The sequence below is a fragment of the Salmo salar genome, chromosome 02 (genome assembly GCF_965601325.2).
Source record: "Salmo salar chromosome 02, fSalSal1, whole genome shotgun sequence".
NCBI lineage: Eukaryota > Metazoa > Chordata > Actinopteri > Salmoniformes > Salmonidae > Salmo > Salmo salar.
The window spans coordinates 63463248-63490623 of NC_138292.1; the positions used below are offsets into that span (position 1 = coordinate 63463248).

At 43.8% G+C, this 27376-nt stretch overlaps 2 protein-coding genes across 4 annotated transcripts in view; one reads left to right on the forward strand and one right to left on the reverse strand.

The window, feature by feature from the left end:
• The first annotated feature begins 2325 nt into the window (after window positions 1-2325).
• LOC106588894 (germ cell-specific gene 1-like protein) lies at window positions 2326-13569 on the forward strand. The gene is made up of 5 exons (XM_014178421.3): window positions 2326-2667; window positions 7960-8007; window positions 11594-11752; window positions 12324-12435; window positions 13278-13569. The coding sequence occupies exons 1-5, from the start codon at window positions 2379-2381 to the stop codon at window positions 13567-13569; spliced, it is 900 nt and encodes a 299-aa protein (XP_014033896.3). The 5' UTR covers window positions 2326-2378.
• A 1168-nt stretch (window positions 13570-14737) lies between these two features.
• LOC106588887 (transmembrane channel-like protein 5) overlaps window positions 14738-27376 on the reverse strand; it is a 30106-nt gene continuing 17467 nt past the window's right edge. For all 3 annotated transcript variants that reach the window (XM_045707304.2, XM_045707307.2, XM_082965787.1), the window contains 12 exons: window positions 25356-25500; window positions 24614-24766; window positions 23883-24058; window positions 23363-23438; window positions 22140-22237; window positions 21857-21952; window positions 21361-21436; window positions 19549-19682; window positions 18967-19140; window positions 18348-18426; window positions 18004-18087; window positions 14738-17597 (listed from right to left, as the gene is read on the reverse strand). In XM_045707304.2, the coding sequence (XP_045563260.2) occupies window positions 16959-17597; window positions 18004-18087; window positions 18348-18426; window positions 18967-19140; window positions 19549-19682; window positions 21361-21436; window positions 21857-21952; window positions 22140-22237; window positions 23363-23438; window positions 23883-24058; window positions 24614-24766; window positions 25356-25500 (1930 nt within the window). In that variant the 3' untranslated portion in view covers window positions 14738-16958. The remainder of the gene's footprint in view (window positions 17598-18003; window positions 18088-18347; window positions 18427-18966; window positions 19141-19548; window positions 19683-21360; window positions 21437-21856; window positions 21953-22139; window positions 22238-23362; window positions 23439-23882; window positions 24059-24613; window positions 24767-25355; window positions 25501-27376) is intronic.

Consider the following 27376-nt stretch of genomic DNA (forward strand, 5'->3'; position numbering starts at 1 on the left):
AGCATCATTCAACGGAATCATCATATTTCATTGCCTGATCTCCCCTGCATCAATGTATCCATTTTCCAGTATATTTAAGCTTTGCGTGTGTTGATAATTGATATTTGCGTGTCTAGGACATTTTGATTTCCTGTTTTATCAGTCAAGTGTGTGTGTGTGTGTGTGTGTGTGTGTGTGTGTGTGTGTGTGTGTGTGTGTGTGTGTGTGTGTGTGTGTGTGTGTGTGTGTGTGTGTGTGTGTGTGTGTGTGTGGACCATTTCTATCTTTCTTGAAAATGTGTATCAAAGCTTAGAGCCAAACCTGTAAGAAAGCATTTTTGTCTTACTATATGTGCAGTACATGTGAGCGCAATCAAAATATGAATCCGTCCTATCTGACACATACAATTGACCATACGTGTTCCATTTCAACATATGTCCTAGACATGTTATGTAAGCATAATGTATGGAATATGGGTTGTACAACAATGGCCTAGTTGAGTCCAGCTGCCTCCTATACAAGGGGAGTTGGGTCACTGATGGGATGGAATACTGAACAAATCAGTTCTGTATGGATAGAATGACGACTGCTTTGAACCAGTGGGCGTAGCTTGGACCTACAGTACCTACTAAATATAGGCTATGTACAAACCTGTCACTGACTGTCTAAACATTTACTCCACCACAGGAGGTTGGTGGCACCTTAATTGGGGAGGACGGGCTTATGGTAATAGCCGGAGTGGAATAGGTGAAATAATATCAGATATATTAAACACATGGTTTCCAGGTGTTTGATGCCATTCCATTTGCTCTTTCAGCCACTATGAGCTGTCCTCCCCTCAGCAGCCTCCTGTGTACTCCACCCTAACCCCAATCCATGTTTCCTTCTATTTCTCTGTCTGTTACAACTACTGAAAATAGTCTGTAATACCAAGCTCAGCCCTTTGAAATGTTGAAATAATGCCCCATAATTACGGCAATCAAGATATCGTCCTCTGTCATCAGTGGTGATGCTTCATGATCACAAATGTATCAGAAGAACTGTTGTGTACCACCAACGTCATACACACACACATTTTGGGTGAAGTATCCTGGCTTTCTGTTGTAGCTTATCCAATCAGTCTCATCTGAGCGTGCTGTCTCACAAGAGTAATAATGAGAAGAGCTGCTGTGCCACTGCTTCTACCAAACCCAGTATCCCAGATTATTGGGAAAACAAATTGCTTATTGGACATTTGTGACAGGCACACGAAAAAAGGAAGGAAGGAAGGAAGGAAGGAAGGAAGGAAGGAAGGAAGGAAGGAAGGAAGGAAGGAAGGAAGGAAGGAAGGAAGGAAGGAAGGAAGGAAGGAAGGAAGGAAGGAAGGAAGGAAGGAAGGAAGGAAGGAAGGAAGGAAGGAGGAAGCCTTATGACGAAAGAAAATCATGTAATACACACAGTGGACTTTTTCGTGTGCCTGTCACAAATGTCCAATAAGCAATTTGTGTCTATTTCACAATAAACTGTGATAGTGTGTTGGCTTTTACACTGTCAGAGGGGAGAGGGAGATCGAGTGAGAAGTGAGTGATTACCCAATTGCTGTCGACGTGGCCCTTCAATTAGAACAGGGCCCTCTTTGCAGAACATTATGGATGGACTTTATGGCAACACTTAACTAGTTGAAGTCTTAATGGTAACACTGAACAATGGCTATCTAGATAGTCTTTATGGTAGGCTTGTCTTGTATGTTGTTTAGACTTTATAATTTTGTAATTGCCAATGGAATAGTCCCAAAAGTGCAAATCCTGCCCATCTGGCACTCCACCCCAGACAGGCTCAGTCCAAGTACTGTTCTGAAATATAAGAAATAATATTGATCCTATTCCCAGTCTGATGCTATGGTTTGATTATTGTTAACACAAAATTAAATATGCTATCAATAAACTGTAATCTCATCATCTCTGAGAGGGAAAAAATAGAGAGAGGGGGAGAGAGAGAGAGAGAGAGAGGCTCATCACAGATTGAAGGCGAGCATCACCGATACAAATCCCACCGATTTTGTGCGAACAAGCTCTTCAAATCTTTTGACAACGTGACAATCCTTCAGCTAATGGATGAGGGTCATTTCAGGGCACTTCGTGTGAAAATGATCTAATGGCTAACGACTCGAACAGATGATAATGGTGGATTGAAGCTGAATTCAAACTCAGATTTTGCCGTCCCTCAAATCGGGTAGGGAGAGTAATTTCAATTCAACGGGTTGGAGTGCCACATTTTAAAAACATTTTTGCCGACATGTTGCATATCAGTTGAAACTTATTTTCGGTGGAGTTTGACCAGTTTTTCATTCCCTGTTTTGATTCATATTGGATGGATGGTGAGTGAGTGAGTTATCTAATAAGTGCAGATATCTATGGACAATGAAGACCACTCGCAAGTGCAGGGCACTGCTGTCCGTTAGTATGAATCTTTTAGCACTATTTTTCTCAATAACTGCTTTCATCACAACATACTGGTGCGTCGGCACACAGCGCGTCCCCAAGCCGAAGTGCACCAAACTTCGCACGCACAACTGCATCGATTATGGAGCGAACGAGACGGACCCCAAAGTAGTGGTGTACAGTTGGGAAACGGGGGACGACCGGTTCCTTTTCAGACAGTTCCACACCGGGATCTGGTTCTCCTGTGCGGAGAATATCCATGATGAAGGTGAGGTGATGAGGTGTTGTTGTTAATGACGTTGTCCCGTCTTGGAGTCTCTGGAGTGTAAAGGCAAAAATTATATGGATATTTATAGGAAGGAGGTTTGCAGGTGTGTGTGTGTTCAAACTATTCAATCAATACCGGTTTCTAAGCAGGCATTCTTGCCATTCAAAAAGAACACCCTATACATTCAGAAATAGACAAGGGTCTATAAAGGCTTGATTAGATTGTTGCACTCACAGTTATGTATAATTTCAGCTATTAAACTCTGCAGTCCTTGCTATAATTCCTTGGTTGTGTCATTATGAGAGCCATTCTCATGTGTCATCATCTTGTGTCGCCATAGTAACTAAGCATCAGTCTCTTGATGGGACGCATACATACATATTATCTAAAACTGCAAGCTAAGGATATTTAAAAAGTTATGAGTTTTTTAGGGTAATCACCCCCAGTTTATGTAGGCAGACGCCACTAGTCAAAAATGGCATCTTGAAAAACAAGTTGTCCTCTCTGGCATGAAGTATTGGATAGCCCAAAGAGCAGTTTATCCCGGCATAAGAATCATTGGAACATGGGATGGGAGTTTCGGTAAGAAGTTTAGGGGACATGAGCTAGGTCCTTTAGTAAGGGTCCCTACTGGCTCTGCTAGTACTTTACCCTAGCGTCTCTCTTCTTACAGGTCTATAGTGTACTTGTCATATTCGTGTATGTAGGTGGCAGGGAAGTCAGGCGCAGGAGAAACTAAATTGGTTAATCTGGAGTATTTAATGAAAAAACAAACTCCAAAACCAAAGTACAAAATAACATGGGTAAAATATACCCGTCGCACACCGATACACAAACCCACGTAACGTAACATAACATCACAAACAATCACTGACAAGGACATGAAGGGAAACAGAGGGTTAAATACACAACATGATTAATGGGATTGGAAACAGGTGTGTAGGAAGACAAGACAAAACCAATGGAAAATGAAAAACTGATCAATGATGGCTAGAAGACCGGTGACGTCGACCGCCGAGCACCACCCGAGCAAGGAGGGGCATCGACTTCGGCAGAAGTCGTGACAGTACCCCCCCCGACGCGCGGCTCCAGCCGCGCGTTGACACCGGCCTCGGGGACGAGGAGGACGAGGTTCAGGGTGATCCGGATGGAGACGAAGGATCTAACACATCCTCCACCGGAACCCAGCATCTCTCCTCCGGACCGTACCCCTCCCAGTCCACGAGGTACTGAAGATCCCTCGCCCGACGTCTCGAATCCAGGATGGATCGAACGGAGTACGCCGGGGCCCCCTCAATGTCCAGAGGGGGCGGAGGAACCTCCCGCACCTCAGCCTCTTGGAGCTGGCCAGCCACCACCGGCCTGAGGAGAGACACATGGAACGAGGGGTTAATGCGGTAATAGGAAGGGAGCTTTAATCTATAACATACCTCGTTCACTCTCCTCAGGACTTTAAACGGCCCCACAAACCGCGGACCCAGCTTCCGGCAGGGCAGGCGGAGGGGCAGGTTTCTGGTCGAGAGCCAGACCCTGTCCCCCGGTGCGAACACCGGGGCCTCAATGCGGCGACGGTCTGCGCCTACTTTCTGGCGCCGCACGGCACGCTGAAGGCGGACATGAGCAGCGTCCCAGGTGTCCTCCGCGTGCCGGAACCAGTCGTCCACCGCAGGAGCCTCGGTCTGACTCTGATGCCAAGGGGCCAGAACCGGCTGATACCCCAACACACACTGAAAGGGAGAGAGGTTAGTGGAGGAGTGGAGGAGTGGCGGAGCGAGTTCTGAGCCATCTCTGCCCAGGGCACAAACTCCGCCCACTTCCCGGCCGGTCCTGGCATTAAGACCTCAGAAACCTACCCACATCCTGGTTAACTCTCCACCTGCCCGTTACTCTCAGGGTGAAAACCCGAGGTAAGGCTGACGGAGACCCCCAGACGTTCCATGAACGCCCTCCAGACCCCGATCAGACACTATATCCTCAGGCACCCCGTAGTGCCGATAGACGTGTGTAAACAGAGCCTCCGCTGTTTGTAGGGCCGTAGGGAGACCGGGCAAAGGGAGGAGACGACAGAACTTAGAAAAACGATCCACAATGACCAGGATCGTGGTGTTACCTTGTGAAGGTGGAAGATCGGTTATAAAATCCACCGACAAGTGCGACCACGGCCGTTGTGGAACGGGTAAGGGTTGTAACTTACCCCTGGGTAGGTGTCTAGGAGCCTTGCACTGAGCGCACACTGAGCAGGAGGAAACATAAACCCTCACGTCTTTAGCTAAAGTGGGCCACCAGTACCACCCACTAAGACAGCGCATCGTCCGACCAATCCCAGGATGACCAGAGGAGGGTGACGTGTGAGCCAGTAGATCAATCGATCGCGGACAGCAGACGGAACGTACTGACGCCCAGCTGGACACTCAGGGGAACGGGCTCTGCACGTGACGCCCGCTCAATGTTTGCGTCCAGCTCCCACACTACCGGCGCCACCAAGCAAGAAGCTGGAATTATGGGAGTGGGATCCATGGATCGCTCCTCTGTGTCATACAGCCGAGATAATGCATCTGCCTTAACGTTCTGGGAACCTGGTCTGTAAGAGAGGGTAAACACAAAACAGGTGAAAAACATGGCCCACCTTGCCTGGCGAGGATTTAGTCTCCTCGCTTCCCAGATGTACTCCAGAATGTGGTGGTCAGTCCAGATGAGAAAAGGGTGTTTAGCCCCCTCAAGCCAATGTCTCCACACCTTCAAAGCCTTGACGACAGCCAACAGCTCCCAGTCCCCCACATCATAACTTCGCTCCGCCGAGATAGCAAAAGCTCAGGTTGAAAAAAAAAAGGTTTCACAAGTTAGTTTATTATAATGAATCTTGTACAGGTCTATAGGGTACTAGTAATCTACCCTAGCAGTCTCTCTCCCTACAGGTCTATAGGGTACTAATAGTCTACCCTAGCAGTCTCTCTCCCTACAGGTCTATAGGGTATTAGTAATCTACCCTAGCAGTCTCTCTACAGGTCTATAGGGTACTAATAGTCTACCCTAGCAGTCTCTCTCCCTACAGGTCTATAGGGTACTAATAGTCTACCCTAGCAGTCTCTCTCCCTACAGGTCTATAGGGTACTAGTAATCTACCCGAGCAGTCTCTCTCTCTACAGGTCTATAGGGTACTGTGAATTTCTGTAACAAGAAGTAGAATCATCACACAGCTTTACTCTTGCACTTCCACCTTGTGCATTTGGCACAAGGTGGAAGTGCAACAGCTGGATCCGATGACGTGCCCGCGTAAGCGTGGTTACCATATTATTGACAACACCATTAAGTCATAGGTGTCTCTGGAGATTATATAGCTAGATTAGTTACACTGAGTCTGACTCAATCAAGAACATTTTTGCAACATTCCCACCTATAAAAGAGGGGAAATGGCAGCTCTCCCATCTCCAAACATCGGTCTTGACTTCCAGGTACTCTATCAGTAATGACATCAGGATCAGAGCCTCTGGTTGGAGACAGTAGGCCTGGTCTGGTGATGGCATGTTAAAGAGACATTAAGAACAGAAATAAAGCGTCACAGTTTATACGAGAATAAATACTGGGAGCATGTTGTCTCATCAGGCCTGGGTCTGGGACTGTACAAACACACAGGCGTGCGCACACACACACTCACACACACACACACACACACACACACACACACACACACACACACACACACACACACACACACACACACACACACACACACACACACACACACACACACACACACACACACAGTTGAGTTGACTAATAAGGATTACATAACGGCCCTTGATGAGTTTTTCCTCTAAACAGCTGTCACCATCTTCCTGATACCTGATTAAGCGTTAGATTTACGACAAATCCAGCAGCCGCAGTGGGCGGCTACAAGCGACAGCGGGCGGAAAGAATAAATCACGCCTGGAAGAGGGGAGGAAAGGAGGGAGGAAAGGGGGGATGAAAAAGTGTATCATGTTATCAAGTCTTGATCAAGTGACATAAGGTCTTATGGGATCTCCCGGTAATGTCCAGGAAGAATAAGTACCAGAAGGTTGTGATTTGGGAAGGATGGAACTTGAAGCTCTGTGGGGATAGTAAAGTCAATTGACCTCTGTGAACTCTGGCTGCTTGTACTTGACCACGCTGTGCCTTTTCTCATGCAACGGTTGAACTTTTAACCACCCACATGTCCTCTAAAATAGCTTCTACCGATGCATTAGACTAGATAGGCAATCACTCAAATGTATTTATAAAGCCCTTTTTACATCAGCTGATGTCACAAAGTGCTATACAGAAACCCAGCCTAAAACCTCAAACAGCAAGCAATGCAGGTGTAGAAGCATGGTGGCTAGGAAAAATTCTGTAGAAAGGCAGGAACCTACGAAGAAACCTAGAGAGGAACCAGGCTCTGAGGTGTGCCGGGTGGAGATTATAACAGTACATGGCCAAGATGTTCAAACGTTCATAGATGACCAGCAGGGTCAAATAATAATAATCACAGTGGTTGTAGAGGGTGCAACAGGTCAGCACCTCAGGAGTAAATTTTTTCTTTTGCTTGTTTCTGACCTCTTGATTTGCAGTTTTGGCTTTTGGCTTTGCTCATGCCAAGCACACAATGGTATTTCTTCTTTTGAACAGCCCACTGGGCACTGATGTAATTTCAAAGTCTAGTTTTGATTGACATTTGGTTGAGTTGTCAACTATTGTGAATTCACCGTGAAATTAACAAAACATTTCACCATGACATTGGATTTAGGTTAAAAGTTGGGTGACATTTTTTTTATAAAATTCCCTTACATTGATGACTTTCTGCAAATCCAATCAGTTTTCCACATAGATTTTTTGTTGTTGAAATTATGTGGGAACAACGTTGATTCGGCTAGTTTTTGTCCAGTGGGTACAATCAAGTAGACTAAATAATCTGAATGACTTGTGTGTGCCTTGAAGCTGCTATTTAATCTCTATTGTATGCCAAGATCACAGTGTCTCTTCTTGAACTGTTGAACCTCACCTAAAATAGATTATACGTTACTATCAAGTATGCTAATAGAAACTCTGAATGACTTGTGGCTAGAATCCAGTGAACTTTACTTCTATTTGACTTTTGGGATTTTCCCTTTCTCTATGCCATGCACACAATGTTTCTCTTCTTGAACTTTTGAACTTCCCCAAATTACGAAAATCAAGTCGTCCAGACAGGATACTCTTGAGTGAATTGTGGCCCTGAAGAACCCATGCAAGGTATTACAGCTTGATATGAAACTCAGTTTTCTCCATTCGTTCCAGGTGAGAAATGCAGGAGCTTTATCGATCTGGCTCCGGCTTCAGAGAGAGGTGAGTGATCACTGCATACATCAGGAGGTCAACACATCTGCTATAGAGCTGTACATCACCCGTACCAGGAAGATTACTTGTAGAGGGAGAGCAGGGGCAGACTGGGACCAGAAATTGGCCCTGGCATTTCTAACACACCGGCCCATTTTCAGGCCACCATTATTAGCCAGATTCTGATCATTTTGTGGAGAAAAAAAAGTTAGATAGACCCACTTGACCCACTAGGTAAAAAATGGACCAGCCCATCTGGCATTTGGCAAAAATGCCAGATGGCCAATCCACCCCTGGGGACGAGGATATTTTTATGACTATAGCTAGCAACAATATAATAAACACATTTTCAATTACATGTCTACACTAAAAAAGAAGAGAATATCTACTTTATTTGTCAACTCCTAATATTGAGCAAATTACACTCCTTAGAGCTAATTACAGTCACTGGAGTATCTGACTTAGGCTTTTGAAAAGGCTACCAGTGCAGCAAGTGCCGCTGGTTGCTGGTAAGTTTTCTTGACTTGGACATTCACTTTTGCCAACACATGGCTAACCTTTGTTTAACCAGCTAAACAGCTCTTAGTCAAAATAATGAAAAACTACCTACCAAATTTATTCATCTTTTTTTTTTGTATTTCTCCTTGCCATTATCATTCCCCTAATGATAAGACAAGACAGCACATTTTTGCTAACGTATGATGGGGATCCCTGTGTTGCCGGTTTGCCTGGGAGGGGGTCCCTGGACAAAAAAAAAGATTGAAGACCCCTGGTCTACAGGGTTGCATAAAGTATAAAAGGATGTTGAGCTATACTCTTGCAGTATGAAGGGGTCGGCATCCTGTCTCAACTGCCATCTTGCACTCAAATGGCGTCTTTAGCTGTTCAAATGTTATAACTGTCATGACACCACCATAGAGGAGATGTTTGCAGGGTGCAGTGTCTGTCATGACACCACCATAGAGGAGATGTTTGCAGGGTGCAGTGGCTGTCATGACACCACCATAGAGGAGATGTTTGCAGGGTGCAGTGACTGTCATGACATCACCATACAGGAGATGTTTGCAGGGTGCAGTGGCTGTTATGACATCACCATAGAGGAGATGTTTGCAGGGTGCAGTGGCTGTCATGACATCACCATAGAGGAGATGTTTGCAGGGTGCAGTGACTGTCATGACATCACCATACAGGAGATGTTTGCAGGGTGCAGTGGCTGTCATGACATCACCATAGAGGAGATGTTTGCAGGGTGCAGTGGCTGTCATGACAGCACCATAGAGGAGATGTTTGCAGGGTGCAGTGGCTGTCATGACAGCACCATACAGGAGATGTTTGCAGGGTGCAGTGGCTGTCATGACACCACCATAGAGGAGATGTTTGCAGGGTGCAGTGGCTGTCATGACACCACCATAGAGGAGATGTTTGCAGGGTGCAGTGTCTGTCATGACACCATCATAGAGGAGATGTTTGCAGGGTGCAGTGGCTGTCATGACACCACCATAGAGGAGATGTTTGCAGGGTGCAGTGGCTGTCATGACACCACCATAGAGGAGATGTTTGCAGGGTGCAGTGGCTGTCATGACACCACCATAGAGGAGATGTTTGCAGGGTGCAGTGGCTGTCATGACACCACCATAGAGGAGATGTTTGCAGGGTGCAGTGGCTGTCATGACACCACCATAGAGGAGATGTTTGCAGGGTGCAGTGTCTGTCATGACACCACCATAGAGGAGATGTTTGCAGGGTGCAGTGGCTGTCATGACACCACCATAGAGGAGATGTTTGCAGGGTGCAGTGTCTGTCATGACACCACCATAGAGGAGATGTTTGCAGGGTGTAGTGTCTGCATCAAGTTTGAACTGCCTTCTGATATTTAGTTACTTTGTTTGCCTTTGTTGTTCCAATTGAGAAAATTACATTATGACTCAATATTTTTTTTCCCTCATGTAAATTAAATATGAACACACCACATCATCAAAGTTAAATTTGATGAACTTTAATTATGTCTGAATTTGGATATGATACAGTGCAGATAAAAAAAACAATATGAAGTATTTAGCTGTTACCAATGTTTCAGATTAAAGTAATGCATAGAGCAATAGGATTGGTATAACTTTCTTTGTTAATATATTATAAAGGATGAAGGCAGAATAGGTTTAATTGAGCTTCGAAATGAAAAATCCACCCACATACTTCTACTGATTGTTGTTAAGGAAAATTCTTGAGAAAGTTCTCCTGTGAGACTTATAACTACAGTAAATGTTTCTATATCAGATCGTCTCTCTATAGGCTTTGGTCTAGTTATTACAACTTGTTCTGTATCTCTGGTATACCTTTTACATATTCATTAAACCTGAACTTTGACATCACAATAGTTGATTGATTTGTTGACTATATCATCCTTGATGTACTGGAGGTAATATAAACTCCCTATTCCAGACGTACTGTGGCTTATGTTCTCAAACAACCTTGGCATCATCCCCTGTGTTGTCAGGGACACAGGATGTAGGGTTGCTATGGTCACACCCACTCTGTCAAAGGAGAAGGTTATGATAACAGCTGTGAAATGATCCATGTGCAAATAATGCAGAATGACAACCAATCAAAACAAGATAGAAGCTCTCATACTTCCTCGAGTCATAATGTGTCTCCCCTAGAAAGTGTCTGCTAAACAACTCAATTGAAACAAAACCGAAAAACAACATGGATTGTACTGCAGTTCATATAGCCTACTTTATTTACTACTGTAGCAATAAGTACAACACTTACTACACTCTACTCACAAGAATACTTCCACAGTAATAAGAACGCTGTACGGGGTTAATACTGTCTCCAAAGTTAAGTACCACCAAACCTTATTCCAAAATTCCATTACAAAACAAGACACTGTCTCAGTCTTGGGACATTCCTTCCCCACCCCCTTCCCCGCCACCACCCCTGACCCTCCGTCCCGTCCCGTTGACAGCATCTCGGGGGAAATACTGGCACCAGCCAATGTTCACTTCCTGCAATGAAGTGTCAAGAAGGATTAATAGCAGACTGGTGAGGTAGGAAGAGATGTCTGACTCCAACCTCTTGTAACGAGACAGTGTGAGGGTTTGACGCTCCGGAAGGTCTGAGAAGATTCCCGATACTTTTTGCCTCAGAGACAAATGACATGAATTGGTTTTGAATGGCCTGTCGGTCCTGAGATATGTTATCAACAGGTCTGTTGTTGCTATGGATGTCAGAAATGACGTAAGAGATGTAAGACAGGCAGAGACCAAAAAATACAAATGTGTACCTGAGTTTAGGTTAAGTTAGGACACAATCATCAGACATCAGGAATGACTTTTTAGGGAATAAAACGTTTAAGTGTCCATGACAGGACTTCAAATAGGCACCTGCCAAATACAGTCCTATGATTTATGAACGAACAGATGGGTGAAGCATACACGATCAAAGAAATCAACCCTTTTCTCCACAACCATCACATATCATTATGAAAATATGATCAGTGATTCAAATTCCACATCATTATCACGGTTATAGAAAAATCTCTCACTGATTTCCAATACCCTAACAACTGTTAATGCTTTTGCTTTGTCTGTTGCAGGTGTCCTGTGGCTGTCGGTGGTCTCTGAGATGCTGTACATAGTCCTGTTGATAGTGGGTTTCAGTCTGATGTGTCTAGAACTGGTCCACTCCAGCACCAGCAACATGATAGATGGACTGAAACTGAACGCCTTCGCTGCAATCTTCACCGTGCTCTCAGGTACAGAGGGACTCTTTAAAACCACCTCTGCAAGACGGCACAAACAGATCTGGGATCCAGGCTATTGTTTCATGTGTAAAGGCCGGGAGTTCTCCCAGACCTCATGACCTGACCAGGAAAAACTCCATGGCGACCATAGAGCCCAGATTTCTTTCTGTTCATGACACATTTCGATTTTTGTTGATTTACAAAGGCCATATGGCCAGGAAAAAACGCTGTCTGCTGTTGAGTCTGGTCTGGGGGAAACTCCTGTCCCTTTTTATGCCTAATTGGTGGAGCAAAGTAAAGAAATACTTGTATACAGTACTATGCAACTGTTGCCACTAGCAGACATTGAACAAGTCTAACACGGTGGTGAACATGATGAAAAGCGAAGCTAGCAAGGAGAGAAGCTGGTTTTGTAGGTCTTGACTAGGAAATAACCTGCAACCTCTCCCAATGTAGGAGCATCAGCTATCAGAGAGGGATTTTGAAAAGTCATCCTAGCGGTCACAAGGTCCTGGTGTGTGTGTGTGTGTGGCTACATGTACACTAAACATCTAAATGTATACCGGTATCTATGTATTTCCAGGGCTCCTGGGTATGGTGGCCCACATGATGTACACTCAGGTGTTCCAGGTGACAGTCACCCTGGGCCCCGCAGACTGGAGGCCCTATAACTGGGACTACGGATGGTCCTTCTGGTAGGGAACACACACACACAATTCTACGTCTCCCTATGTAGCGTCACATTTCTCTAATGAAAACCCCAAAGCTCTCATGTTACCGGGCGGATTAGGCTTTGGTGTCCCAAAGCCCCAATATATATATGTGGTCGATGCGATTGGAAAATTGCATAAGGGGATCAAGGGTGAAGTGTAGCCCACATAGACATATGTACACTGTATGTTCAGAATTTTAATCTCCCAAGCTGAACATCTTGACCCTTGTGACATAGCTCTGGATTATAACATGTGCAGTGAGTGAATATGGGAGCTACAGTGTATAGACTAATGTACAGTAGTGGCCTATTACACTGGGATCTATCCAGATTGACATTCTACCCTGTTGGGATTGACGGATTGACAATAATCCTGCAAAGCTACGACCCTTCCATTTTTACATGGGAATAATAATATTTACAAAAAGTATGCCAGAAATCCCCAAACTCAAAGTGATTATATGTTTTTTTGCAGTATTTTGCAGTGTTTCATAAAAACATCCTATTTCTTAGTGTAGTATTTGTCTGAATTACTTGAGCTGTTGTCAAGTGATTGATAACTTCGGTATTTAACGTTTCTTAGCTTTTAAAGCCATTTCTTTCAAGCCATTTGTTTGTTTTAAACCATTTGTCATTTGTTTTTCATTCAAAGAGCAGCCCTATAAACTGACCATGAACAGCGACAGGCCTAAATACGCAGATTGCACCTTTAATTGACTCCTCCTTGCCTTTTCCTCTCTGTCCCCATCATTTTCCTCTCCTCTATCTGTTGTGCCTATTTCCTCTCCTCTATCTCTTCCATCTTTTCCATTTCCTGTTTTCCAGCATGGCCTGGGCATCCTTCACCTGCTGCATGGGTGCATCAGTCACCACCCTCAACTCCTACACCAAGACTGTCATCGAGTTCCGACACAAACGCGAGACCTTCGTGCAGAGCATCCGCAAGGAGCAGGCGCGGGAGGCGCTGGGGTACTACCGCGATCACTCCCTACACTCCATATCCCAAACTGTGGTGTACACCCAGACGCCGTACAGCAGTGGTATTAGGACGCATGTACCGGCCACATCGTTAGACCTGAGTGAGGTATCAGAGACTCTGGGGGAAGACCAGTGCTGAAGGCAGGGATCCCAGCGAGCAAAACTGGTTACAACTGGTTCACAATATGTCGCAATTATGTCATTTTTAACCAGTTTCTGGGGTTGCTGGTGTTATTTCAATGTCATTTCAACTTGTTTTGCCCGCTGGGATGTGTCAAAAGTAACTGTATGAAGTCAGCGCTATCCAATTGTGGTCCGTCATCTGTGTTGGATCTTTTGGGGATTCTGTAGCAACTGAATCAGTTCTATGATTGAATTCATCACTGCCTTAATTGAGCCAGGATATTCTCTCCCTCGTTCCCAGTTTGGACATTGATAGTCATGGAAAGACAGCCTTGTACACACTGATCATACCTCTAGATGATCTGACACACAGGGAAAGCAGCAATCAATAACAATAGCGTTTTCCCCGTCCCGGTTTCAGTAAAAAACTGAGGAATGGAGCTGGAGAAATGTGACCCCTCTCAAATTCAGAGACAGAACTATGGATGCAAGGACTGGCCCTCCATGATATCAACATAGTTTTAACCATGTTTTGAGGCTATATAGTGTTTGTTTACATTTACTTTGTTTACAAACATTGGAGTAAAACAATCTTCTATTTTGTCTTCTAATGGGGTCAGACAGTTGAACTAAGCTGAGGAGGCATTAATGTTATATTCTTCAAGAATTAATGGCTACATATCATTCATTTGTATGTTCAAAAATGGATGCCCCTTTAAACAAGATTTGTATTAGAATGCCCTCTGATTTACCTGGAACACCATAGGACTGTTTATGTGATGTTTTTGCATGCTATTAGCCTTACTAAATTTGGAATTAGGAAGGGGTGACAAACTGCATTTAACTCGTAGTTTAAGAATGTGGACTGCAAAATATAGCTATAAGTGTTTGCAGTGTATACAGTGCCTATAACGCATAACTATATAAATGTCATAAAGTATAATGGTTTGGATCTGTGGAATCGCTGTAAGATGTGTATTATTTTCCTTTTGAAGTTACATATTGTTTGTTGTCTCAGTGGTATGTTTACTGCACATTACTCAGTATCGGATAAAACAAAAACTGACCACTGGACACCAATGTTGCTTGAGTATCATTATGACCAATGACTATATATTCTATTTAAAGTACTTTATGCGCATCGGGATTAAGGATTCTGCAATGAATTATTCAATAAACAAATGTTGTCTTCCATAGCAAACTCAGAATGTTTAATTTTGTACAGAAAATATTTGCTGTAGTTTCTTTCATTATGTTCTATATCCGTTTTTGCTTTGCTCTGAGAACAATGACTTGGATGTATTCTCAAAGTATATACACTGCTCAAAAAAATAAAGGGAACACTTAAACAACACAATGTAACTCCAAGTCAATCACACTTCTGTGAAATCAAACTGTCCACTTAGGAAGCAACACTGATTGACAATATATTTCACATGCTGTTGTGCAAATGGAATAGACAACAGGTGGAAATTATAGGCAATTAGCAAGACACCCCCAATAAAGGAGTGGTTCTGCAGGTGGGGACCACAGACCACTTCTCAGTACCTATGCTTCCTGGCTGATGTTTTGGTCACTTTTGAATGCTGGCGGTGCTTTCACTCTAGTGGTAGCATGAGATGGAGTCTACAACCCACACAAGTGGCTCAGGTAGTGCAGCTCATCCAGGATGGCACATCAATGCGAGCTGTGGCAAGAAGGTTTGCTGTGTCTGTCAGCGTAGTGTCCAGAGCATGGAGGCGCTACCAGGAGACAGGCCAGTACATCAGGAGACGTGGAGGAGGCCGTAGGAGGGCAACAACCCAGCAGCAGGACCGCTACCTCCGCCTTTGTGCAAGGAGGAGCACTGCCAGAGCCCTGCAAAATGACCTCCAGCAGGCCACAAATGTGCATGTGTCTGCTCAAACGGTCAGAAACAGACTCCATGAGGGTGGTATGAGGGCCCGATGTCCACAGGTGGGGGTTGTGCTTACAGCCCAACACCGTGCAGGACGTTTGGCATTTGCCAGAGAACACCAAGATTGGCAAATTTGCCACTGGCGCCCTGTGCTCTTCACAGATGAAAGCAGGTTCACACTGAGCACATGTGACAGACGTGACAGAGTCTGGAGACGCCGTGGAGAACATTCTGCTGCCTGCAACATCCTCCAGCATGACCGGTTTGGCGGTGGGTCAGTCATGGTGTGGGGTGGCATTTCTTTGGGGGGCCGCACAGCCCTCCATGTGCTCGCCAGAGGTAGCCTGACTGCCATTAGGTACCGAGATGAGATCCTCAGACCCCTTGTGAGACCATATGCTGGTGCGGTTGGCCCTGGGTTCCTCCTAATGCAAGACAATGCTAGACCTCATGTGGCTGGAGTGTGTCAGCAGTTCCTGCAAGAGGAAGGCATTGATGCTATGGACTGGCCCGCCCGTTCCCCAGACCTGAATCCAATTGAGCACATCTGGGACATCTTGTCTCGCTCCATCCACCAATGCCACGTTGCACCACAGACTGTCCAGGAGTTGGCGGATGCTTTAGTCCAGGTCTGGGAGGAGATCCCTCAGGAGACCATCCGCCACCTCATCAGGAGCATGCCCAGGCATTGTAGGGAGGTCATACAGGCACGTGGAGGCCACACACACTACTGAGCCTAATTTTGACTTGTTTTAAGGACATTACATCAAAGTTGGATCAGCCTGTAGTGTGGTTTTCCACTTTAATTTTGAGTGTGACTCCAAATCCAGACCTCCATGGGTTGATACAGTGGATTTCCATTGATTATTTTTGTGTGATTTTGTTGTCAGCACATTCAACTATGTAAAGAAAAAAGTATTTAATAAGATTATTTATTTCATTCAGATCTAGGATGTGTTGTTTAAGTGTTCCCTTTATTTTTTTGAGCAGTATATTTGATATCTACTCAAGTACCTATTCATTGATGAACATCCAGACCAGGTTCAATCCCTACCACTAGAGGACAGTGCTGTTCATGGAAAAAAACAACATACAGTACCATACAATTTTATAGTATTTACAATTTAGTACGGATCAGAATATTCCTACATTTATACAACATTCATTGACAGTATTTTACAGGCTAAGCACATATCATGTATACATACAGTACACAAATATATTAAATATGAAATATTATTAATATTAAAAGATTTCTTTGTACAAAAACAATGTGTTCTTTTATCAAAAGGGAATACATATATCAGATGTATCTTTTCACACCCCATTGGCTACACTCTTTTATGGTCCAATAGAAACAGTTTACATAGAGGTGGTCCTTCCCTCTCTTGATGCCAGTCAGAATCTTATTGCATTTCCTCTTATATTTCTCTGCTTTCTACAGCTGGTCACATTTCAATTGTGTCCGCCATCTTTTTTCCCCCAAGTGGTTCAGTTCTCGGTCATGCTCAGTATCTGTCACCGTACTCCTCCTCTACCTGTTGCCGGGCTAGCATGGCCTGTATCAGAGCACTACCGGTGCCTGACGCATCTGGGTGCTGTGAAGAAGCAGGCGCCCGGTAAAACTCGCTCTCCTCCTCCTCTGCTCTCTGCCTGGCCTGCATGACCTGCATCATCGCACTGGACATTGATGACACTGGGTGTTCTGAATGAACTGGCTCTCGGTAAAACTCGTCCTCTTCCTGCTCTGACTCCGCCCTCTGCCTGGCTTGCATCACCTGTATCATCGCACTGGGTAATGCGTTTACTGGGTTCTGTGACTGAACTGGCGCCCGGTAAAACTCGTCCTCATTCTGTGACTCCGCCCTTTGCCTGGCTTGCATGGCCTGTATCAGTGCACTGGAGGACGCAGGTGCGGGGTCTGCAGGAAATGGCACACCGCGATAACTGGCTACATCCTGGTCCTCTGCGTATTGTTTGGCTAGCATGGCCTGCATCATAGCACTGGATGTCGTGGAGACTGAGTGGCCGGAAGGCATGGGCACACCGAAAGAGCTGCTGCTGTCGCCATGCTCTTGCTCCAACCGCTGTCGGGCAAGCAGAGCCTGGAGCATGCCAGTGGATTCCTTTTCCTGTCTTTTCCTGACCTGATAGAGAGAAAGGGTCATAGTTCAAGTATGACATTTGAAATAACGTAGGAGTTTAGGTATTTATTGTAAGTTAGATAGTCTCAAGGTTAAGTTAGATAGTCTCAAGGTTAAGTTAGATAGTCTCAAGGTTAAGTTAGATAGTCTCAAGGTTAAGTTACATAGTCTCAAGGTTAAGTTAGATAGTCTCAAGGTTAAGTTAGATAGTCTCAAGGTTAAGTTAGATAGTCTCAAGGTTAAGTTAGATAGTCTCAAGGTTAAGTTAGATAGTCTCAAGGTTAAGTTAGATAGTCTCAAGGTTAAGTTAGATAGTCTCAAGGTTAAGTTACATAGTCTCAAGGTTAAGTTAGATAGTCTCAAGGTTAAGTTACATAGTCTCAAGGTCCTTTCTCTTTGATCCTCTCACCTGTTTTTTATTTTTCTGTTTGTTCTGCTTGGATTTCTGAAGGGTCTGTAGCTTCTCCAACAAGAATGCCTTGTCCTTCCCTTCCTAATAAGAGAGAGAGCGATCGAGAGTGAGAGCGAGAGCGAGAGAGACAACCAGAGAGAGAGAGAAAGAGAGAGAAAGAACGTTCTAGACAGTCAAATCAATTCATAAAAACAACAAATGAACAACATCAACACTGCACATTGAAATGAAATCAGCTAAATATATTACTCCAACATCATCATAACGTAGACACAACCACTTCAGACACAACAGCTCTGATGGACGAGACACTTCGGACCAGACAGCTCACTAGAACTCACATTAACAATCTGCTGTCTCAGTAGAATGATAAGCAGCTTGCGTCCCTGAGTGATCTGCCTGAAGATGTAAATGAAGACACTGTGGAAAGGAGGTCAGTCAGTGAGTTTATATTACAGTATGTGAAAGGGCAAAGTTGCCACTTAATGTCATAAAGTGCCACTAGATTGTATTTGAAGGCTTGATCCGGTAGACAGCGTTATAAAAGCTGAATGTATTGCTTGATAGGACTTCAGTATACTGCTTCAAGGAAGGTAGCCTAGCGGTTAAGAGTGTTGGGCCAGTAACCGAAAGGTCGCTGGTTAGAATCACTAAGCTGACTAGGTGAAAGATCTGTCGATGTGCCCTTGAGCAAGGCACTTCACCCTAAGTGCTCATGTAAGTCGCTCTGGATAAGAGTGACTAGCAAAATGTACAAGTCAATCTTTGACAAACAGCTCAAACGATCAATAATTTCTAGGAATCATGATCAAGTTAAGTTTATGACTTATATGCCTTATGTCACGTTTTCAAGACAACTGTCACTTTACCGTAAGACTGTGCTTTAAAACTACTTGTTACCTTCATAAACACAACTTTAACCCAACATAACCACCTCAACATGAACAAAGATGAACTCACAGGATGATGAGAGAGACCAGGAAGTAGAATATCTCACTCCTGATGACGTGCTGGTAGATCCAGACAGTCCACTGAAACGCATCCACCCTGTTCAAATCGTCCATCCAGATCTGTATTGCACTGAAGGTGGTGTTGAGGCCCCTGAAGGGCCCACACTTGTCTGAGGGGGGCAGACTGGGGGAGGGATCAGGGGAGACATGGCAGTTTGAAATGCTTAGGTCAGAGAAAAGGAGCCAAAGTCAACTAACTTTCAATCATCCAACTTTCAGCACATTTTCAACTTTCTTACTAGAAGGTTTAAGTATAGCGTCATGCTTTTGAATAGCTGCTAATCAAACAGCCTGATTCCACGGACTATCTCAGCCCCTAAAATTAAACCAAACTGAATCAAGTTTAGCTCTTGGTTATCAATTAATGACAGACTCCAGTTCTTCTGAACAAGCCATATTTATCCAGAACTAGATGGAATCTGAACCACTCCATATATCTACAGGTGTTTGTTTGGCCTTGCCTTAATCTATGACAGCCTTAACATAACATAAATCCCTAGATTAGCCTTGCCCTGACTGCTTATAAACCTACGTCCACACGGTGTAGGCCACCATGGACAGAGCCCCCACGAAGGAAGGGAAGAAGAGGATAGCGATGAAGATGGTTTGCATCTGAGCCGCCCTGCCGGCTCGCCTGGGGGGCTGGCAGTTCTGGGTCAGGCTCACCTGGAGGACACAAAGTATAGACCGGGCATTACAGAGCTGGAGAGGGAGATAGAGAGAGGAGGAGCCTGTTGACGATGTCTTGGCAACGGCACGATTTGATGAACAGGTAAACAATGACCTTTGACAATAAGGGAGAACAGAGAGTAACGATTAACCTGCACCTTAACCAAGAATAAAGTAATTATTGATTTGTCAGGGAGGTAATTATTTGTATTTTATTTCACCTTTATTTAACTAGGCAAGTCAGTTAAGAACAAATTCTTATTTACAATGACGGCCTACCAAAAGGCAAAAGGCCTCCTGCGGGGACGGGGGCCTGGGATTAAAAATAAAAAATATATGTAAATATAGGTCAAAACACACATCACAACAAGAGAGACAACACAACACTACATAAAGTGAGACCTAAGACAACAACAGAGCAAGGCAGCAACACATGACAACAAAACATGGTAGAAACACAACATGGTAGCAACACAACATGGCACAAACATTATTGGGCACAGAACAGCACAAAGGGCAAGACGGTTGAGACAACAATACATCACGCAAAGCAGCCACAACTGTCAGTAAGAGTGTCCATGATCGAGTCTTTGAATGAAGAGATTGAGATAAAACTGTCCAGTTTGAGTGTTTGTTGCAGCTTTTTCCAGTCGCTGGCTGCAGCGAACTGAAAAGAGGAGCGACCCAGGGATGTGTGTGCTTTGGGGACCTTTAACAGGTATCATGTTATTGTATTTGATCAACTAAATCCTCTATTGCAGACACTTTCCACTTGTAGGTTTTTTTTCAAATGAATTGATGAACATGTAATGATTTCCCTGTATATACCACAGGGAAAACATCTATTTTAATTTCCAGGACACTCATATATGTTTCATCATTGTATTGTAAAATCCTAGTGACCATCGCTACCATCTATAAATAGAGCGAATTCTATGCCATTCAACCGTGTCATGAAACATTCAGCACCCTCTTCAGAAGAGAGTAACACGAGCCTGGCCCATTCTGCTATGGCATGGTATCTAGGGCAGTGAATCAACACCAAGGTTCAGCTTACTGTCACCTGAGTCAGCCATGGTCCTGTGTGGCTCAGTTGGTTGGAGTGCTGCGCTAGTAATAACAATTCCTGCAGGGGTCACATTGCCATACTAAACATGTACTCACTCTCTGTACTATAAAATACTTTTTTCACCGTACTGAATATGTACTCACTGCTTTGGATAAGAAGGGTCTGCTAAGGGGCCTATATTATCTACCATACTGAACAGGTTACCTTATTTAGGTAGAAGAACCATACTGAACAGGTTACCTTATTTAGGTAGAAGAACCATACTGAACAGGTTACCTTCTTTAGTTAGATGAAGAACCATACTGAACAGGTTACCTTCTTTAGGTAGAAGAACCATACTGAACAGGTTACCTTCTTTAGGTAGAAGAACCATACTTAACAGGTTACCTTCTTTAGGTAGAAGAACCATACTTAACAGGTTACCTTCTTTAGGTAGAAGAACCATACTGAACAGGTTACCTTATTTAGTTAGATGAAGAACCATACTGAACAGGTTACCTTCTTTAGGTAGAAGAACCATACTGAACAGGTTACCTTCTTTAGGTAGAAGAACCATACTTAACAGGTTACCTTCTTTAGGTAGAAGAACCATACTGAACAGGTTACCTTCTTTAGGTAGAAGAGGATGAAGAACTTGATTATCTGTATCACTGGGAGGAGGGGAGAGAAGTAGATTCCGATCCTGCAGACAGAAAAACATGCTTGTAAGAATTGACCATGTCTCATCCACAGTACTGTGTTATGTTTTACTATGAAAGTAGATGGAGCTATAGATGAACAGAGATTAGAGTCGAGGACAGCACAGTTCAGTACAGTAGAGTACATTAGAGCACAGAACATTAGAGTACATTAGAGCACAGTACAGTAGAGTAGAGTACAGTAGAGTAGAATACATTAGAGCAAAGTATAGTAGAGTACAGTAGAGCACAGTACAGTACAGTAGAATACATTAGAGCAAAGTATATTAGAGTACAGTAGAGCACAGTACAGTACAGTAGAGTACAGTAGAGTAGAATACATTAGAGCAAAGTATAGTAGAGTACAGTAGAGCACAGTACAGTACAGTACAGTAGAGTACAGTGTAATGAAATAACGTCAGTACCATGCCAGGGTCTGTGCATAGATCAGGTCAAGGACATTCCTGGCAACGTCAAACTCTGGAACTCCCAGGCTCTGTATGCATTTAGTCCCAATGACACTGGTGGAGAAAAGAAGAAAGGAGTTACAGAAGAGCATTTTTTAATGAACCCTTATGTGATGCCTCATTGAAACTTTCCCTCAAAACAGAAAGATGAGTTACAATATAGAATTCTACTGCATACTGTAGCATTTTTAGCTTTACGTGAACACGTTATGGGAAAATGTGTTTTGAAAATGCCACTCACTTGCTCAAGAACTCTCCAAAGAAGGATCCTAACATTATGAAGAGGAAGTCCACAATAACCAGTCTGTACAAGGCTTGTCCTACGATGGACTCCCAGCACTAAGACAAACGATTGTAATCAAAGTGGTGAATGAACATATAGTAGATATTAGTGACAATCAAAAACATTTTTGAAAGCATGCATGTGATTTGGTTTAACATTTTTGGGATGGGGGCAGCATTCGGAATTTTGGATGAAAAGTGTGCCCAAAGTAAACTGCCTGCTACTCAGGCCCAGAAGCTAAGATATGCATATAATTGGTAGATTTGGATAGAAAACACTCTAACGTTTCCAAAACTTAAAAACTTAAAATAATGTCTGTGAGTATAACAGACCTGAAATGGCAGGCGAAAACCTGAGGAAACTCCATCCAGGAAGTGCTATTATTTTGAAATTTGTGTTTTTCCATTGAAAGCCTATCCACCATTTAAAGGGATAAGACCCAGATTCCGTTCCCTGTGGCTTCCACTAGCTGTGAACAATGTCTTTAGACATTGTTTCAGGCCTTTATTCTGAAAAATTAGGGAGAATGAGCAGTTTCAATGAGAGGCCAGTGGAAATTCCCCAACCTGATTGGTGCGCAATCCCAAGAGCGCGACTTTCGTGGTTTATCTTTTATATTGACGACGCTATTGTCCGGTTGAAATATGATCAAATATTTAGGCTAAAAACAACCTGAGGATTGATTATAAACATCGTTTGACATGTTTCTACGAACTTTACGGATACTATTTTGAATTTTTGTCTGCATCTTGTGACCGCATTTGAGCCATTGGATTACTGAACAAAACGCGCCAACAAAATTGAGGTTTTTGGATATAAAGAGGAACTTTATCGAACAAAATGAACATTTATTGTGTAACTGGGAGTCTTCTGAGTGCAACCATATGAAGATCATCAAAGGTAAGTGATTCATTTTATTGCTATTTCTGACTTTCGTGACTAGTCTACTTGGCTGGTAACTGTATGTAATGTTTTGTCCGCTGAGCGCTGTCCTCAGATAATCCCATGGTTTGCTTTCGCCGTAAAGCCTTTTTTAAATCTGACACGGTGGCTGGATTAACAACAAGTTCAGCTTTATTTTGATGTATTGCACTTGTGATTTCATGAAAGTTAAATATTTATAGTAATTTAATTTGAATTTGGCGCTCTGCAATTTCACCGGAAGTTTTAAAAGAACTTACTGAAAATGTATTGGCCACATCCTTCATCCAGTAGTAGCAGAGAATACCCAGAATGGACATCTTGAGAATGACATTTCTAAAAAGGAAAAAGGCATTCAAAACAGCATTCAAAACATCAGTGTTCTAAAACATTGTACAGTATATGACCTTTGTTTTTTCCTGATATTTTAAGCATATTTAGAATTTACGCATTACTGTAATATTTCATTCATCCATTGCTTTAAATTGATCACTGAGCAAATAGTTTTGATCAATCGATTTCAATATACAGTACCAGTCAAAAGTTTGGACACACATACTCATTCCAGGGTTTTTCTTTATTTTTTACTATTTTCTACATTGTACAATAACAGTGAAGACATCAAAACTATGAAATAACACATATGGAATCATGTGGTAACCAAAGAAAGTGTTAAACAAATCAAAATATATAAAATATATAATAAAGAAAAACCCTTGAATGAGTAGGTGTATCTAAACTTTTTTCTATTTTTGAATGTGTTTTGTATCCATCTCTAACCTGACTATGATGGCATAGACCTGCATGCGAGGGTTGGAGTAGTGTTCTATCTTTTTGAACAGAGAGTAGAAGAGAGGGACGACCAGATTGATCAGGGACACCACAAAGGGGAGGAGGAGAGTAGCGGCCTCCTCCAGGAGAGAGCCGGAAGCTTTGTCCGCTGACTGCCTCGTCCGCTGGAAAGATACCATAGTAGGTCAGTTTGTTCTGATCTAAGGACAGGTGTTTCCCCTGTTTTTAACTGACTTGCCTAGTTAAATGAAGGTTAAATTGAAAAAAAGATATAATAATAATAATTGGTGGAAGTGTAGCAATGATGTCCCACTAACACCATTATAAAGACCACACCCTGTACTGCCAGGAAAGTAGTATTGTATTGATTTTATATGATTCAGATATGCTCAGGTACACACAGACGCTATGACACACTTTGAATTACTGTACACAAGGGTATGTCTTATACCATGGTCATCGACACTGGTCCTGGAGCTACACAGTGTGCAGGCATTTGTTTTAGCCCAGCACTAACACACCTGATTCAACTAATCACCACCTGGTCTTCATCATACTTAGATGGATCAGGGTCAGCTGATCCCGGGATCATACATTAACAACACAAGCTTTATAAGGTAGCAAAGTGCCATCGTGCCACAACGTTTATGTAAGGTCTCCCTTGGGACTTCCTCAATGGGACTTCTTGGTTATATAAAAGTTAATAAAATGTACCATACCGATTTGTCATATTGACACAGGAAGTAGACACTGGCGCCACAGCCCAAGGCCATGCCCGTGGAGAGGAGCCAGGTACCCAGGAAGACCCCGTAGTGCTTCAGCCTCTCTGTCAGAGGTAGCAGGGCCACCTGGACCTTTTCTGATAAGGACTCCTGGAGGGGAATGGAAACATTATTTCAAAGTTATTTCACAGTTGGTTATCTGAGAGAGATCCTATTTGGGCCCCCTAACAAGTCAGAGTGCAGAGTATTCTATGTATGGAAGAGCAGATAAGTACTGAGTCACAAGTACTGGACATTTATCTAGTCTCGCAAATGTGGGATTTGTTCAGCGATATTACATTCTTTCTTGTAACAAAGCTACAGTAATGATATGGCCATGAGGTCAACAAAGCTACAGTAATGATATGGCCATGAGGTCAACAAAGCTTCAGTAATGATATGGCCATGAGGTCAACAAAGCTACAGTAATGATATGGCCATGAGGTCAGCAAAGCTACAGTAATGATATGGCCATGAGGTCAGCAAAGCTACAGTAATGATATGGCCATGAGGTCAGCAAAGCTACAGTAATGAGATGGCCATGAGGTCAACAAAGCTACAGTAATGAGATGGCAATGAAGTCAACAAAGCTAAAGTAATAGTTTATCAAAACAGTGACATTAGTCGCTTGTAAAAGCCTGATAACTGGCCAGCTCACACAAGACTTGGTTCTGGTTTCCGAGATTACAGTGAAAGTGACCTTGAGTTGAATGCGCAGATTGTTCTTGCGCTGTCGTACAGCTCTCTCGTTAGTCACACTGAAGTCCCAGCTACACAGAAGCTGCCAGGCTCCACCCAAGCCTGAGTCTGCAAGGACATACTTCTTCCTGAACGAGCTGGCCATGCTGCAGAGAGAGAGAGGGAGGAGGTCAACAATCCACAAAGGTGGAGACAAATTTGACCCCAATAACTACCGTGGGATATGAGTCAACAGCAACCTTGGGAAAATCCTTATGATTAACAGCAGACTCGTACATTTCCTCAGTGAAAACAATGTACTGAGCAAATGTCAAATTGGCTTTTTACCAAATTATCATACGACAGACCACGTATTCACCCTGCACACCCTAATTGACAAACAAACAAACCAAAACAAAGGAAAAGTCTTCTCATGCTTTGTTGATTGAAAAAAAGCCTTTGACTCATTGTGGCATGAGGGTCTGCTACACAAATTGATGGAAAGTGGTGTTGGGGGAAAAACATACGACATTATAAAATCCATGTACACAAACAGTGCGTGCGGTGAAATTGGCAAAGAAACACACACATTTCTTTCTACAGGGCCGTGGGGTGAGAGAGGAATGCAGCTTATTAAGCCCCTCCCTCTTCAACAAGTCCATAGCATCAATGCCTTCCTCTTGCAGGAACTGCTGACACACTCCAGCCACATGAGGTCTAGCATTGTCTTGCATTAGGAGGAACCCAGGGCCAACCGCACCAGCATATGGTCTCACAAGGGGTCTGAGGATCTCATCTCGGTACCTAATGGCAGTCAGGCTACCTCTGGCGAGCACATGGAGGGCTGTGCGGCCCCCCAAAGAAATGCCACCCCACACCATGACTGACCCACCGCCAAACCGGTCATGCTGGAGGATGTTGCAGGCAGCAGAACGTTCTCCACGGCGTCTCCAGACTCTGTCACGTCTGTCACGTGCTCAGTGTGAACCTGCTTTCATCTGTGAAGAGCACAGGGCGCCAGTGGCAAATTTGCCAATCTTGGTGTTCTCTGGCAAATGCCAAACGTCCTGCACGGTGTTGGGCTGTAAGCACAACCCCCACCTGTGGACGTCTTGCCCTCATACCACCCTCATGGAGTCTGTTTCTGACCGTTTGAGCAGACACATGCACATTTGTGGCCTGCTGGAGGTCCTTTTGCAGGGCTCTGGCAGTGCTTCTCCTGTTCCTCCTTGCACAAAGGCGGAGGTAGCGGTCCTGCTGCTGGGTTGTTGCCCTCCTACGGCCTCCTCCACGTCTCCTGATATACTGGCCTGTCTCCTGGTAGCGCCTCCATGCTCTGGACACTACGCTGACAGACACAGCAAACCTTCTTGCCACAGCTCGCATTGATGTGCCATCCTGGATGAGCTGCACTACCTGAGCCACTTGTGTGGGTTGTAGACTCCGTCTCATGCTACCACTAGAGTGAAAGCACCGCCAGCATTCAAAAGTGACCAAAACATCAGCCAGGAAGCATAGGAACTGAGAAGTGGTCTGTGGTCCCCACCTGCAGAACCACTCCTTTATTGGGGGTGTCTTGCTAATTGCCTATAATTTCCACCTGTTGTCTATTCCATTTGCACTACAGCATGTGAAATTTATTGTCATTCAGTGTTGCTTCCTAAGTGGACAGTTTGATTTCACAGAAGTCTGATTGACTTGGAGTTACATTGTGTTGTTTAAGTGTTCCCTTTCTTTTTTTGAGCAGTGTATATATCAACGAATTGGCGAGGGCACTAGAACAGTCCGCAGCACCCGGCCTCACCCTACTAGAATCTGAAGTAAAATGTCTACTGTTTGCTGATGATCTGGTGCTTCTGTCACCAACCAAAGAGGGCCTTCAGCAGCACATAGATCTTCTGCACAGATTCAGCTAGACCTTGGCCCTGACTGTAAATCTCAATAAGACCAAAATAATGGTGTTCCAAAAAAGGTCCAGTCGCCAGGACCACAAATACAAATTCCATCTAGACACCGTTGCCCTTGAGCACACAATAATGCATG

Coding starts and splice junctions, on each gene's coding strand:
- LOC106588894 (XM_014178421.3), top strand. CDS start 2,379: ATGAAGACCACTCGCAAGTGCAGGGCACTGCTGTCCGTTAGTATGAAT. Junction 11,753..12,323: donor AATCTTCACCGTGCTCTCAG/GTACAGAGGGAC, acceptor ATGTATTTCCAG/GGCTCCTGGGTATGGTGGCC. Junction 12,436..13,277: donor GACTACGGATGGTCCTTCTG/GTAGGGAACACA, acceptor CCTGTTTTCCAG/CATGGCCTGGGCATCCTTCA.